Source organism: Pseudophryne corroboree, chromosome 1 (assembly GCF_028390025.1).
Source record: "Pseudophryne corroboree isolate aPseCor3 chromosome 1, aPseCor3.hap2, whole genome shotgun sequence".
NCBI lineage: Eukaryota > Metazoa > Chordata > Amphibia > Anura > Myobatrachidae > Pseudophryne > Pseudophryne corroboree.
In genome coordinates this window covers 699,525,164-699,542,071 of record NC_086444.1, presented here as the reverse complement: position 1 = coordinate 699,542,071, position 16,908 = coordinate 699,525,164, and the positions used below count along the sequence as shown (strand labels likewise).

Here is a 16,908-nt window from a genome sequence, read left to right as displayed (position 1 = left end):
CCCTCAGAAGCAGACATGATATAACTTGCAGTATGAGGTAACACAGTACAATTATTAGCAGCACTATATCCCTAAACCCAAACCCCTGCGCAGTGTAGTCAGCACCAGCAGAGATAAAGGAGAGATATGGTGACTAAATCACAGAGAAAAATACGTAATACCGTATATCTTTGTGAAAATCCTATATTAAATAACACCTGACGCACCAAGCCCCCTCAGGTTATAGAATATAGGGATAGCAAGTTGAGTGAAAGACACGAGATGGACACCACTCAGCTATCAATGCACACAAATAGTCACAGTTTGTACAATGCAGAGGTTATTACAGACAATAATACTGCACTGGACTAGCTTACACAGCTATATAGTCAATAGATATAACACTACACAGTAAGAAACTGGATGTATATCACAGGGTAATTGTACTATAAACCCCTGACTAAATGCACTCTTTCTTACGAACACTGACTAAAAAGGCAGGTAGAATGCTTAAGTGTCATGTAAAGTCACAGCGCTGACAACCAGACGGCTTTACATAGGAGGATTTGCCCAAGCAGCCCCAGAAACAGTGAGCTGAGGAGTAATGGCGCCGCAGACACTGCCAGGGAGTGAGGAAAGACAGAGATGCAGCTCCAGGGCGGGAACACTTGCTGGAAATGGCGCCCTGCGGCTGGGGGAGGGGCTTCAGGTCTAAGCCTTATACCCCTTGCTGGCAAAACCACCGGGTACTGTGGGCGATATTAAAATCGGTTTTAAGAGAAAACCTGACCTGCGCCCAATGCCCTGGTGATCTAGTGGGATCGCCTGTATCCAGTGTCCACCGCCAGCGCGCGCGGCCCGCCTCCCACTGACCGTGCCGGATGGCGATAAAGACCGGGTCCCACGAGCGGGACCCACTTACCACCTCCCAAAGCGCGGCCACGCGATCCTGGAGAGCCCCAGCCTTGTGTGCCTAACGTGAAGTAAACCGGAGCCTCCGCTGTAGGTACCCGGCAACCAGGGCTCGGGAGTGTACAGCGCAGCTGGGGAGAGCTGGAACTGCAGCAGAGAATGTCAGAAGACATTTACCCCTGCTGCTGCCCTTGAAGTCTTCACTTTTTACCTCATAAAAAGCTTTTCTTAGGGCTGCCTGGAGCAGCCCTCTGTTAAGTGCCTGCTTACTGCAGCACCAACTGACAAACTGAGCTCCTGTGCTGGGAGGCGGGGTTATAGAGGAGGCGGCGCTGTGCAATCTGGGAACAGTCAAAGCTTTGAGCCTGTTGGTGCCTCGGATCAAGATCCTACTCTACACCGGATTGTCCAGACTTGTGGAGCCCAGTTTACCCCGCAGCAGAAAATAACTTCAGTCAGGGTAGCAATCATGTTGGTCACAGGTAGGACACCGATTACGGAGCAGTGTGAACAGGTGAGCATGCTCATCTTCAAGTGCCGGCAGAGGAGAAGCCCTGGCAATATCTTGGGTCCCGCCTGCGTTGTGAATGGAGGAGTCAGGAATGCTTGTATGTAAAATTTAAAATTTATAGCAGTTTTATTGCCCCTTTTACTAAGTAGTGGATTAAAAAATATATAACACTGGAACATGGCTACGGTACCTTGGGAAATACATTCAGAGACTACTTTATTCTGTACATATTTCTAGCACTGGGAAGGATACCCATTTCCCCCAGAACAGCCTAAATTCTTTGTGGCATGGATTCAGCAAGGTGCTGGAAATAATTATTAGAGGTTCCGGTCCATGTTGGCACAACAGTATCACGCAGCTGCTGCAGATATGGCGGCTGCACATTCATGCTGCAGATCCTAAATCTCTTCCAGCACATCCCACAGGGTACTCTATTGAGTTGAGACCTGGTGACTGTTAAGTCCATTGGAGAGCACTGAAATCACTGTCAAGTCCATGTAACCAGCATGAGATGACGGGTGCGTTGTGGCATGGCGCCTTACTCTATGAGAAGTAGACTTTATAAAATGGGTAAGCACATAGGGTCGCAACTTAATGATTATTGATATTCTGCGCATGCATTAAGGCTGCAGTACACATGCGCCAAGGTCTGATAGGAAGAAGCCGTTTGGGGGAAAGTAATGGGATGTGTCTAAAAAAAAAAAAAGCAGGCGTGTGGTGACTATTCTGGGGGGGGAGTAGGGTCTCGGCGTGCGACTGCGATCTCGTAAGCATAATGTAAGTAAAAATTACTAACCTGGAATTGGCAGGGAGGAGAAACTTGCTAGTAAGATCTGTCGAATAGTTTGTAGCTGTTGCTGAAGGACCATCGTTTGCCTCTCTTCTAGTGCTAGCTCCTGTTCCAGCCTCTCTTTAGCACTACTCATACTCTCAGTGTGTCTCTGTAAGATGGTATTCTGCTCCTCAAACTCCATGTTCATTTTGCGCAATCTCCTCAGTTCTGCTTCACGAACTTAAAGCAGATTATTCATACAAACTTTAGACATTTTATTAGGGAATAATGAACATTTCTATACTGCACGTTCATAATCATGAGACAAATTGTCTCAGAGGTAAAAAAAAACACTACAGTGTAGGCCATTTAGCAGAGACAAGTGTGTGTTGCCTTCTTGACTTTATAACAGGTTTCACATGGAAAAAAAGAAGACGCTGGACTATAGGTTGGGACTGTGGAGCTGGCACTTAAAAAAAAACCCTAAAACTTGTAGCTAACCTGTAGCTTTAATACCTAGAATGAAGGCACCGTATATAGAACCATACTATAATCATTAAATATGAGAAATGGCTGCACCCAACTTGGAAACAAGATCTTAGGCAATGGTCATGAGGAAAACCAACTTTCAAGCAACAAATAAGATTGCTACAGTTAAAAAAATAAAAATATATAAATATATTATAATTTTTTTTTAAAGTTATGGTAAAACTTACCTTTGTTAAACTTTGCTACCTTTTTCTTCAAGGTCCATAGGATCCTCAAGGTTTACCCTGGGGTATGCTGGTGGAGACAAGGACAGGCACCGAATAGTTACGCTTTTACAAGCTCCTAGGATGCACTGAACCCTCTCCCTTTACACCCGCCCACAGCTCAGGTTTTTAGTTTTAGTTAACAAGGCCAAGGCAGGAGCTGGAGAGGAGAGAAGGCAGTAGATGGGAACTGGTGACCAAGAAGAGTAACCCACTGAAGCTAGGTGCGTCAGGGTGGGCGCCCTGTGGTCCTATGGACCTCGAAGAAAAAGCGTTAACAAGGGTACGTTCTATCATAACTTATTTTTTTCTTCAGGGTGCATAGGTCTCCACAGGGTTAATCTTGGGGATGTCACGAAGCAGTTGTAATAGGGAGGGAATGCTCCTAGGCGGAAAGGAGGATGTTGCCGCCAAAGTATGCATCCTGAGAGGCAAATGTATCAAAGGCATAGAACCTAAGAAACACGTGGGCAGAGAACCACATAGAGGTCTCGCATATTTGTTCAGCAGACACGCCGGGCTGACCACCAAGGTCCCACAGAGCGAGTAGAGTGAGCAGAGACTGTAATCAGTACTTGAAGATTCACAGAGCACGGACCACATCCAAGGAAGCCTCCTCTTTAGAGAGGTCTGGTATCGGGAAGGCCGCAACAATAATTTCCTTGTTGATGTGGAACTGGACAGCACCTTTGGGAGGTAGCCCTGTTTGATCGGTAGTACTGCCCTATCATGATGAAAAATAAAAAAGGAGAGCAGCAGGAGAAAGAGAACATTAGCAGTCAACCATTTGAGGTCAGCAGAGGTCAACGGTTCGAAGGGAGACTGTTGTCAGGCCCGAAGAACAACGGACAAATCCCAAGAATCCACTGGAGGGAGAAAGGGAGGCTCAAGTCGGACTACACCCTGAAGGAAGGTACGTACATATGGCAAAAGATCAAGTCTTCTCTGAAACCAGACGGACAGAGCTGAGACCTGAACCTTAAGAGAAGCAATGCGAAGACCCATGTCAAGGTCACCCTGCAGAAATGCCAAGAGTCTAAAAACTCAAAACACCAGAGGATCATAGTATTGATGAGTACACCACTGAAAGTAGGAGTGCCATATGCAGTAATAGGTGCGATCTGAGGCTGTTTCCGTGCACTGAGCATAGTTTGAATAACTGAACTGGAAAAAAACTTTATTAGGATGGATGATTCAAGAGCCACCCCGTCAAAGACAGGTGAGCCAGTCTGGGAGAAGACAGGCACTTTGTGACAAGAGGTCCGGCTGAAGAGAACTGGAAATGGCACGTTGGAGAGACACAGAAGATCCTTGAACCAAAGGCGTCTGGGTCATGCTGGAGCCAGCAGAATGAGCGTGCCACCTTCCTCTTTGAATTTACGGAGCACCCTGGGAAGTAGAGAGACACCGAAGGGAGAGAGATATATATGTCAGATGAAAGGACCATGGGACTGTTAGTGCATCCAGGAAGGTTGCATCTGGGTCCCTTGTTCTGGACCCGTATACAGGTACTTTGTCGTTGTGTCTGGAGACCATGAGATCCATTTCTGGAAAACCACATTTGTCCACCAGAAGCTGAAAGACTTTGTGGTGAAGTGACCACTCTTCAGCGTACACATACTGGCGACTGAGAAAGTCTGCTTCTTAGTTAAGGACACCCAGGTGAGAATCTGAGACACTTCTGTAAGTGCCCCCTTGTGGCATATGACAGCCTGGGGAAAGTTTGACCTCTGGCCTTGCCCTGAGGGCGAAAAGACAAACATATCGGCGGGCTATTTCAGAAGTGGCTGAAGCCTTGGAGGACAAAAGGGCCACATCTAGAGCTGCCTCAGCAATGTAAAAGGAGGCATCTCTGATGTTAGCAATATATGACCGTTGTTCAGTCATATTCTTCGAGGGGAAATAGTTTTCAAGGGCATCAGCCCACTTTTCTATAGCTTTAGACACCCACGCCATAGCAGGTCTGGGAGTGGCACCTGTAAGTGCATATAAAGATTTGAGACATGCGTCTGTCTCATCTGGTAAATCCTTAAGGAAGGACGCTGTAGGTATAAGTAAAGTGGAACTTTTTACCAAGCGTGTCACATGAGAATACACAATAATAAGATTTTACTCACCGGTAAATCTATTTCTCGTAGTCCGTAGTGGATGCTGGGAACTCCGAAAGGACCATGGGGAATAGCGGCTCCGCAGGAGACTGGGCACAACTAAAGAAAGCTTTTAGGTCACCTGGTGTGCACTGGCTCCTCCCACTATGACCCTCCTCCAAGCCTCAGTTAGGACACTGTGCCTGGACGAGCTGACATAATAAGGAAGGATTTTGAATCCCGGGTAAGACTCATACCAGCCACACCAATCACACCGTATAACTCGTGATACTATACCCAGTTTAACAGTATGAAAACAACTGAGCCTCTCAGATGGCTCAACAATAACCCTTTAGTTAACAATAACTATGTACAAGTATTGCACTTGGGATGGGCGCCCAGCATCCACTACGGACTACGAGAAATAGATTTACCGGTGAGTAAAATCTTATTTTCTCTGACGTCCTAGTGGATGCTGGGAACTCCGAAAGGACCATGGGGATTATACCAAAGCTCCCAAACGGGCGGGAAAGAGCGGATGACTCTGCAGCACCGAATGAGAGAACTCAAGGTCCTCCTCAGCCAGGGTATCAAATTTGTAGAATTTTGCAAACGTGTTTGCCCCTGACCAAGTAGCAGCTCGGCAAAGTTGTAAAGCCGAGACCCCTCGGGCAGCCGCCCAAGATGAGCCCACCTTCCTTGTGGAATGGGCTTTTACTGATTTAGGATGCGGCAGTCCAGCCGCAGAATGCGCCAGCTGAATTGTGCTACAAATCCAGCAAGCAATAGTCTGCTTAGAAGCAGGAGCACCCAGTTTGTTGGGTGCATACAGGATAAATAGCGAGTCAGTTTTCCTGACTCTAGCCGTCCTGGAAACATAAATTTTCAAGGCCCTGACTACGTCCAGTAACTTGGAATCCTCCAAGTCCCTAGTAGCCGCAGGCACCACAATAGGTTGGTTCAAGTGAAAAGCTGATACCACCTTAGGGAGAAACTGGGGACGAGTCCTCAATTCCGCCCTATCCATATGGAAAATCAGATAAGGGCTTTTACATGACAAAGCTGCCAATTCTGACAAACGCCTGGCTGAAGCCAAGGCCAATAACATGACCACTTTCCACGCGAGATATTTTAGATCCACGGTTTTAAGTGGCTCAAACCAATGTGATTTTAAGAAACTCAACACCACGTTGAGATCCCAAGGTGCCACTGGAGGCACAAACGGGGGCTGAATATGCAGCACTCCTTTCACAAACGTCTGAACTTCAGGTAGTGAAGCTAGTTCTTTCTGGAAGAAAATCGACAGAGCCGAGATCTGTACCTTAATGGAGCCTAATTTCAGGCCCATAGTCACTCCTGCTTGTAGGAAATGCAGAAATCGACCTAGTTGAAATTCCTCTGTTGGGGCCTTTTTGGCCTCACACCAAGCAACATATTTCCGCCATATGCGGTGATAATGCTTTGCAGTTACATCTTTCCTGGCTTTAATCAGCGTAGGAATGACTTCCTCCGGAATGCCCTTTTCCTTCAGGATCCGGCGTTCAACCGCCATGCCGTCAAACGCAGCCGCGGTAAGTCTTGGAACAGACAGGGCCCCTGCTGCAGCAGGTCCTGTCTGAGCGGCAGAGGCCATGGGTCCTCTGAGATCATCTCTTGAAGTTCCGGGTACCACGCTCGTCTTGGCCAATCCGGAACCACGAGTATTGTTCTTACTCCTCGTTTTCTTATTATTCTCAGTACCCTTGGTATGAGAGGCAGAGGAGGGAACACATAAACCGACTGGTACACCCACGGTGTCACTAGGGCGTCCACAGCTATCGCCTGAGGGTCCCTTGACCTGGCGCAATATCTCTCTAGTTTTTTGTTTAGGCGGGACGCCATCATGTCCACCTGTGGCCGTTCCCATCGATTTACAATCAGCGTGAAGACTTCTGGATGAAGTCACCACTCTCCCGGGTGGAGGTCGTGCCTGCTGAGGAAGTCTGCTTCCCAGTTGTCCACTCCCGGAATGAACACTGCTGACAGTGCTAGTACGTTATTTTCCGCCCATCGGAGAATCCTTGTGGCTTCTGCCATTGCCATCCTGCTTCTTGTGCCGCCCTGTCGATTTACATGGGCGACTGCCGTGATGTTGTCTGACTGGATCAGTACCGGCTGGTGTAGAAGCAGGGATTTTGCCTGACTTAGGGCATTGTAAATGGCCCTTAGTTCCAGAATATTTATGTGTAGGGAATTCTCCTGACTCGACCATAGTCCTTGGAAGTTTCTTCCCTGTGTGACTGCCCCCCAGCCTCGAAGGCTGGCATCCGTGGTCACCAGGACCCAGTCCTGTATGCCGAATCTGCGGCCCTCTAGAAGATGAGCACTCTGCAGCCACCACAGCAGAGACACCCTGGTTCTTGGAGACAGGGTTATTAGGCGATGCATCTGAAGATGCGATCCGGACCATTGGTCCAACAGGTCCCACTGAAATATTCTGGCATGGAACCTGCCGAAAGGAATTGCTTCGTAAGAAGCCACCATCTTTCCCAGGACCCGCGTGCAGTGATGCACCGATACCTGTTTTGGTTTCAGGAGGTCTCTGACTAGAGATGACAGCTCCTTGGCTTTCTCCTCCGGGAGATACACTTTTTTCTGGACTGTATCCAGAATCATACCCAGGAACAGTAGACGTGTCGTCGGAACCAGCTGTGATTTTGGAAAATTCAGAATCCAACCGTGCTGGTGTAGCACCTCCTGAGATAGTGCTACTCCCACCAACAACTGCTCCTTGGACCTCGCCTTTATTAGGAGATCGTCCAAGTACGGGATAATTAAAACTCCCTTTTTTCGAAGGAGTATCATCATTTCCGCCATTACCTTGGTAAACACCCTCGGTGCCGTGGAGAGTCCAAACGGCAGCGTCTGGAATTGGTAATGGCAATCCTGTACCACAAATCTGAGGTACTCCTGGTGAGGATAGTAAATGGGGACATGCAGGTAAGCATCCTTGATGTCCAGGGATACCATGTAATCCCCCTCGTCCAGGCTTGCAATAACCGCCCTGAGCGATTCCATCTTGAACTTGAATTTTTTTATGTATGTGTTCAAGGATTTCAAATTTAAAATGGGTCTCACCGAACCGTCTGGTTTCGGTACCACAAACAGTGTGGAATAGTAACCCCGTCCTTGTTGAAGTAGGGGCACCTTGATTATCACCTGCTGGGAATACAGCTTGTGAATTGCCGCTAGCACAGCCTCCCTGTCTGAAGGAGTAATCGGCAAGGCAGATTTTAGGAACCGGTGGGGTGGAGACGCCTCGAATTCCAGTTTGTACCCTTGAGATACTATTTGCAGGATCCAGGGATCCACCTGTGAGCGAGCCCACTGATCGCTGAAATTTTTGAGGCGGCCCCCCACCGTACCTGGCTCCGCCTGTGGAGCCCCACCGTCATGCGGCGGACTTGGAAGAAGCGGGGGAGGACTTTTGCTCCTGGGAACCTGCTGTTTGTTGCAGCCTTTTTCCCCTACCTCTGCCTCTGGACAGAAAGGACCCGCCTTTTCCACGCCTGTTTTTCTGAGTCCGAAAGGACTGTACCTGATAAAACGGCGCCTTTTTAGGCTGTGAGGGAACATGGGGTAAAAATGCTGACTTTCCAGCAGTTGCTGTGGAAACTAGGTCCGAGAGACCATCCCCAAATAACTCCTCACCCTTATAAGGCAAAACTTCCATGTGCCTTTTTGAATCTGCATCCCCTGTCCATGGTGAGTCCATAAGCCTCTCCTAGCAGAAATGGACAATGCACTTATTTTAGATGCCAGCCGGCAGATCTCCCTCTGTGCATCTCTCATGTATAGGACTGAGTCTTTTATATGCTCTATGGTTAGCAGAATAGTGTCCCTGTCTAGGGTGTCAATATTTTCTGACAGGGAATCTGACCACGCAGCGGCAGCACTGCACATCCACGCTGACGCAATAGCTGGTCTAAGTATAATGCCTGAGTGTGTATATAGAGACTTCAGGATCGCCTCCTGCTTTCTATCAGCAGGTTCCTTGAGGGCGGCCGTATCCGGAGACGGTAGTGCCACCTTTTTAGACAAACGTGTGAGCGCTTTATCCACCCTAGGGGGTGTCTCCCAACGTGACCTATCCTCTGGCGGGAAAGGGAACGCCATTAGTAACTTCTTAGAGATTACCAATCTTTTATCAGGGAAAGCCCACGCTTCTTCACACACTTCATTTAATTCTTCTGATGGGGGAAAAACTACAGGTAGTTTTTTCTCCCCAAACATAATACCCTTTTTAGTGGTACCTGGGTTTATATCAGAAATTTGTAACACCTCTTTCATTGCTTCAATCATGCAACGAATGGCCTTAGTGGACATTAGACTAGACTCATCGTCGTCGACACTGGTGTCAGTATCCGTGTCGACATCCGCGTCTGCCATCTGAGGTAGCGGGCGTTTTAGAGCCCCCGATGGCCTTTGAGACGCCTGGACAGGCACGAGCTGAGAAGCCGGCTGTCCCGCATTTGGCATGTCGTCAAATTTTTGGTGTAAGGAGTCGACACGTGCACGCAATTCCTTCCATAAGTCCATCCACTCAGGTGTCTGCCCCGCAGGGGGTGACATCCCTTCTATAGGCATCTGCTCCGCCTCCACATCATTATCCTCATCAAACATGTCGACACAGCAGTACCGACACACCGCACACACACAGGGAATGCTCAAACAGAGGACAGGACCCACAAAAGCCCTTTGGGGAGACAGAGTGAGAGTATGCCAGCACACACCAGAGCGCTATATAATGCAGGGACTAACTGAATTATGTCCCCTATAGCTGCTGTTATATATACTGCGCCTAAATTTAGTGCCCCCCCTCTCTTTTTTACCCTTTTCTGTAGTGTAGACTGCAGGGGAGAGCCAGGGAGCTTCCTTCCAGCGGATCTGTGAGGGAGAAATGGCGCCAGTGTGATGAGGGAGATAGCTCCGCCCCTTTTTCGCAGACTTTTCTCCCGCTTTTTTATGGATTCTGGCAGGGGTAATGATCACATATATAGCCTCTGGGGCTATATATTGTGGTATTTTTGCCAGCCAAGGTTTTTTTATTGCTGCTCAGGGCGCCCCCCCCTAGCGCCCTGCACCCTCAGTGACCGGAGTGTGAAGTGTGTATGAGGAGGAATGGCGCACAGCTGCAGTGCTGTGCGCTACCTTGGTGAAGACTGATGTCTTCTGCCGCCGATTTTCCTGACCTCTTCTTGCTTCTGGCTCTGTAAGGGGGACGGCGGCGCGGCTCCGGGACCGAACACCAAGGCCAGTTCCATGCGGTCGATCCCTCTGGAGCTAATGGTGTCCAGTAGCCTAAGAAGCCCAAGCTAGCTGCAAGCAGGTAGGTTCGCTTCTTCTCCCCTTAGTCCCTCGCTGCAGTGAGCCTGTTGCCAGCAGGTCTCACTGTAAAATAAAAAACCTAATTATATACTTTCTTTTTAGAAGCTCAGGAGAGCCCCTAGTGTGCATCCAACCTCGGCCGGGCACAAAATCTAACTGAGGCTTGGAGGAGGGTCATAGTGGGAGGAGCCAGTGCACACCAGGTGACCTAAAAGCTTTCTTTAGTTGTGCCCAGTCTCCTGCGGAGCCGCTATTCCCCATGGTCCTTTCGGAGTTCCCAGCATCCACTAGGACGTCAGAGAAAGATGATTTTCCCATTTAGTGCAATCAGCAGCAGACCATGGATAAAATAAGAATTTACTCACCGGTAATTCTATTTCTCGTAGTCCGTAGTGGATGCTGGGAACTCCGTAAGGACCATGGGGAATAGCGGGCTCCGAAGGAGGCTGGGCACTCTAGAAAGATTTAGGACTACCTGGTGTGCACTGGCTCCTCCCACTATGACCCTCCTCCAAGCCTCAGTTAGGACACCGTGCCCGGACGAGCAGACATAATAAGGAAGGATTTAGAATCCCGGGTAAGACTCTTACCAGCCACACCAATCACACCGTACAACTCGTGATACTATATCCAGTTTGACAGTATGAAAACAACTGAGCCTCTCAACAGATGGCTCAACAATAACCCTTTAGTTAACAATAACTATTTACAAGTATTGCAGACAATCCGCACTTGGGATGGGCGCCCAGCATCCACTACGGACTATGAGAAATAGAATTACCGGTGAGTAAATTCTTATTTTCTCTAACGTCCTAGTGGATGCTGGGAACTCCGTAAGGACCATGGGGATAATACCAAAGCTCCCAAACGGGCGGGAGAGTGCGGATGACTCTGCAGCACCGAATGAGAGAACTCCAGGTCCTCCTCAGCCAGGGTATCAAATTTGTAGAATTTTGCAAACGTGTTTGCCCCTGACCAAGTAGCTGCTCGGCAAAGTTGTAAAGCCGAGACCCCTCGGGCAGCCGCCCAAGATGAGCCCACCTTCCTTGTGGAATGGGCATTTACAGATTTTGGCTGTGGCAGTCCTGCCACAGAATGTGCAAGCTGAATTGTACTACAAATCCAGCGAGCAATAGACTGCTTAGAAGCAGGAGCACCCAGCTTGTTGGGTGCATACAGGATAAACAGCGAGTCAGATTTTCTGACTCCAGCCGTCCTGGAAACATATATTTTCAGGGCCCTGACAACGTCTAGCAACTTGGAGTCCTCCAAATCCTTAGTAGCCGCAGGCACCACAATAGGCTGGTTCAGGTGAAACGCTGACACCACCTTAGGGAGAAACTGGGGACGAGTCCTCAATTCTGCCCTATCCATATGGAAAATCAGATAAGGGCTTTTACATGATAAATCCGCCAATTCTGACACTCGCCTGGCTGAAGCCAAGGCCAATAACATGACCACTTTCCACGTGAGATATTTCAGATCCACGGTTTTTAGTGGCTCAAACCAATGTGATTTTAAGAAACTCAACATCACGTTGAGATCCCAAGGTGCCACAGGAGGCACAAATGGGGGCTGAATATGCAGCACTCCTTTCACAAATGTCTGAACTTCAGGTACTGAAGCTAGTTCTTTTTGAAAGAAAATCGACAGAGCCGAGATCTGTACTTTAATGGAGCCTAGTTTTAGGCCCATATTCACTCCTGCTTGCAGGAAATGCAGAAATCGACCTAGTTGAAATTCCTCTGTTGGGGCCTTTTTGGCCTCGCACCATGCAACATATTTCCGCCATATGCGGTGATAATGCTTTGCCGTAACATCTTTCCTGGCCTTAATAAGCGTAGGAATGACTTCTTCCGGAATACCCTTTTCCTTTAGGATCCGGTGTTCAACCGCCATGCCGTCAAACGCAGCCGCGGTAAGTCTTGGAACAGACAGGGACCCTGTTGTAGCAGGTCCTGTCTGAGCGGTAGAGGCCACGGGTCCTCTGAGAGCATCTCTTGAAGTTCCGGGTACCACGCTCGTCTTGGCCAATCCGGAACCACGAGAATGGTGTTCACTCCTCGCTTTCTTATTATTCTCAATACCTTTGGTATGAGAGGCAGAGGAGGGAACACATAAACCGACTGGTACACCCACGGTGTCACTAGAGCGTCCACAGCTATCGCCTGAGGGTCCCTTGACCTGGCGCAATAATTTTTTAACTTTTTGTTGAGGCGGGACGCCATCATGTCCACCTGTGGTTTTTCCCAACGGTTTACCAGCATCTGGAAGACTTCTGGATGAAGTCCCCACTCTCCCGGGTGGAGGTCGTGTCTGCTGAGGAAGTCTGCTTCCCAGTTGTCCACTCCCGGAATGAACACTGCTGACAGTGCTAGTACATGATTCTCCGCCCATCGGAGAATTCTTGTGGCTTCCGCCATCGCCATCCTGCTTCTTGTGCCGCCCTGTCGATTTACATGGGCGACTGCCGTGATGTTGTCTGACTGGATCAGCACCGGCTGGTGTAGGAGCAGGGATTTTGCTTGACTTAGGGCATTGTAGATGGCCCTTAGTTCCAGAATATTTATGTGAAGGGAAGTCTCCTGACTCGACCATAGTCCTTGGAAGTTTCTTCCCTGTGTGACTGCCCCCCAGCCTCGAAGGCTGGCATCCGTGGTCACCAGGACCCAGTCCTGTATGCCGAACCTGCGGCCCTCTAGAAGATGGGCACTCTGCAGCCACCACAGTAGCGACACCCTGGTTCTTGGAGACAGGGTTATCAAGCGATGCATCTGAAGATGCGATCCGGACCACTGGTCCAACAGGTCCCACTGAAAGATTCTGGCATGGAACCTGCCGAAGGGAATTGCTTCGTAAGAAGCCACCATCTTTCCCAGGACCCGCGTGCAGCGATGCACTGATACCTGTTTTGGTTTCAGGAGGTCTCCGACTAGAGATGACAACTCCCTGGCTTTCTCCTCCGGGAGAAACACTTTTTTCTGGACTGTATCCAGAATCATACCCAGGAACAGTAGTCGTGTCGTCGGAACCAGCTGTGACTTTGGGATATTCAGAATCCAGCCGTGCTGGTGCAGCACCTCCTGAGATAGTGCTACTCCCACCAACAACTGTTCCTTGGACCTCGCTTTTATTAGGAGATCGTCCAAGTACGGGATAATTAAAACTCCCTTTTTTGGAAGGAGTATCATCATTTCCGCCATAACCTTGGTAAATACCCTCGGTGCCGTGGACAGTCCAAACGGCAGCGTCTGGAATTGGTAATGGCAATCCTGTACCACAAATCTGAGGTACTCCTGGTGAGGATGGTAAATGGGGACATGCAAGTAAGCATCCTTGATGTCCAGGGATACCATGTAATCCCCCTCGTCCAGGCTCGCAATAACCGCCCTGAGCGATTCCATCTTGAAGTTGAATTTTTTTATGTATGTGTTCAAGGATTTCAAATTTAAAATGGGTCTCACCGAACCGTCCGGTTTCGGTACCACAAATAGTGTGGAATAGTAACCCCGGCCTTGTTGAAGTAGGGGTACCTTGATTATCACCTGCTGGGAATACAGCTTGTGAATTGCCGCTAGCACCGCCTCCCTGTCTAAGGGAGCAATCGGCAAGGCAGATTTTAGGAACCGGTGGGGTGGAGACGCCTCGAATTCCAGTTTGTACCCCTGAGATACTATTTGAAGGATCCAGTGATCCACCTGTGAGCGAGCCCACTGATCGCTGAAATTCTTGAGGCGGCCCCCCACCGTACCTGGCTCCGCCTGTGGAGCCCCACCGTCATGCGGCGGACTTGGAAGAAGAAGCGGGGGAGGACTTTTGCTCCTGGGAACCTGCTGTTTGTTGCAGTCTTTTTCCCCTACCTCTGCCTCTGGACAGAAAGGACCCGCCTTTTCCACGCCTGTTTTTCTGGGTCCGAAAGGACTGAACCTGATAAAACGGCGCCTTCTTAGGCTGTGAGGAGACATGGGGTAAAAATGCTGACTTCCCAGACGTTGCTGTGGAAACTAGGTCCGAGGGACCATCCCCAAATAATTCCTCACCCTTATATGGTAACACTTCCATGTGCTTTTTTGAATCTGCATCTCCTGTCCACTGGCGAGTCCATAAGCCTCTCCTAGCAGAAATGGACAATGCACTTACTTTAGATGCCAATCGGCAGATTTCCCTTTGTGCATCTCTCATATATAAGACTGAGTCTTTTATATGGTCTATGGTTAACAGGATCGTGTCTCTGTCTAATGTGTCAATATTTTCTGACAGTTTATCTGACCACGCAGCGGCAGCACTGCACATCCAAGCTGACGCAATAGCTGGCCTAAGTATAATGCCTGTGTGTGTATATACAGACTTCAGAATTGCCTCCTGCTTTCTATCAGCAGGTTCCTTGAGGGCGGCCGTATCCGGAGACGGTAAAGCCACATTTTTAGACAAACGTGTGAGCGCTTTATCCACTCTAGGGGGTGTTTCCCAACGTGACCTATCCTCTGGCGGGAAAGGGAACGCCATTAGTACCTTCTTAGGAATTACCAATTTTTTATCAGGGAAAGCCCACGCTTCTTCACACACTTCATTTAATTCATCTGATGGGGGAAAAACTACGGGTAGTTTTTTCTCTCCAAACATAATACCCTTTTTAGTGGTACCAGTAGTTATATCAGAAATGTTTAACACCTCTTTCATTGCCTCAATCATACAGTGAATGGCCTTAGTGGGCATCAGGTTTGACTCATCGTCGTCGACACTGGTGTCAGTATCCGTGTCGACATCTGGGTCTGCTTGAGGCAGCGGGCGTTTTAGAGCCCCTGACGACCCATGCGACGCCTGGGCAGGCACGAGCTGAGAAGTCGGCTGTCCCACATTTGGCATATCGTCGATTTTCTTATATAAGGAGTCTATACGTGCACTCATTACTTTCCATAAGCCCATCCACTCAGGTGTCTGCCCCGCAGGGGGTGACATCCCTTCTAAAGGCATCTGCTCCGCCTCCACATCATTATCCTCATCAAACATGTCGACACAGCCGTACCGACACACCGCACACACACAAGGAATGCTCCGAATGAGGACAGGACACACAAAAGCCCTTTGGGGGGACAGAGTGAGAGTATGCCAGCACACACCAGAGCGCTATATAATGCAGGGACTAACTGAGTTATGTCCCCTATAGCTGCTTTTTATATTATATATGTATTGCGCCCAAATTTAGTGCCCCCCCCCTCTCTGTTTTTACCCTGTTCTGAAGTGTAGACTGCAGGGGAGAGCCAGGGAGCTTCCTTCCAGCGGATCTGTGAAGGAGAAATGGCGCCAGTGTGTCTGAGGGAGATAGCTCCGCCCCTTTTCCGCGGCCTATTCTCCCACTTTTTTCTGGATTCTGGCAGGGGAATTTACCACATATATAGCCTCTAGGGCTATATATTGTGGTATTTTTGCCAGCCAAGGTGTTTTTATTGCAGCTCAGGGCGCCCCCCCCCAAGCGCCCTGCACCCTCAGTGACCGGAGTGTGAAGTGTGCATGAGGAGCAATGGCGCACAGCTGCAGTGCTGTGCGCTACCTTGGTGAAGACTGATGTCTTCTGCCGCCGTTTTTCCGGACCTCTTCTTGCTTCTGGCTCTGTAAGGGGGACGGCGGCGCGGCTCCGGGACCGAACACCAAGAACTGGGCCTGCGGTCGATCCCTCTGGAGCTAATGGTGTCCAGTAGCCTAAGAAGCCCAATCCGGCTGCAAGCAGGCGAGTTCGCTTCTTCTCCCCTTAGTCCCTCGCTGCAGTGAGCCTGTTGCCAGCAAGTCTCACTGAAAATAAAAAACCTAAAATTATACTTTCTTTCTAAAGGCTCAGGAGAGCCCCTAGTGTGCATCCAACCTCGGCCGGGCACGAAATCTAACTGAGGCTTGGAGGAGGGTCATAGTGGGAGGAGCCAGTGCACACCAGGTAGTCCTAAATCTTTCTAGAGTGCCCAGCCTCCTTCAGAGCCCGCTATTCCCCATGGTCCTTACGGAGTTCCCAGCATCCACTAGGACGTTAGAGAAAAGGAACTGTGCCTTTTTGGTACATTGCATTTCTTGCTAGGAGTTTTCCACGTCTCACCCATAGCATTAGTGAAATGGTCTGAATCGGGGAATTCTAACACTACTACATCTTCTAATTGAAGAGTGAATTTAACCGCCCTGACTAAAGCAGCCAGCAGAAGATTCCTTTGAATCGGAGATTATGACGATGGCACGGTACACTTGGTGGCAGAAGGTGTAGGTATTGGTACCTGGCCCTGTAATATATTATGAAAGGCAGCTGATGAGGCTGCAAGACTCTGTACAAATTTAGAAAACATGTCCATCCAAGGTGGAGACACAGCTGTGTCCGGTATAGGCTGATAAATGGGTTGTATTTGCACAGGCAGACCTATAGGTGGGGGGCAAAGACAGGGCTGTTATATAGTCAAAAAATTTTGCTAGCATGTGTGAGAAAGAAGCCAAACGAGGCTCTTGTGCTGTTATTGGGGGGCTGACTGGGCCAGGGGTGCAAAACAAGAG

At 49.1% G+C, this 16,908-nt stretch overlaps 1 protein-coding gene across 5 annotated transcripts in view; it reads right to left on the bottom strand.

Moving 5' to 3' along the window:
• Window positions 1–16,908, bottom strand: part of HMG20B (high mobility group 20B) — a 107,867-nt gene that overhangs the window by 50,616 nt on the left and 40,343 nt on the right. For all 5 annotated transcript variants that reach the window (XM_063914829.1, XM_063914830.1, XM_063914826.1 and 2 more), the window contains exon 8: window positions 2,199–2,414. In XM_063914829.1, coding sequence (XP_063770899.1) covers window positions 2,199–2,414 — 216 coding nt within the window. The remainder of the gene's footprint in view (window positions 1–2,198; window positions 2,415–16,908) is intronic.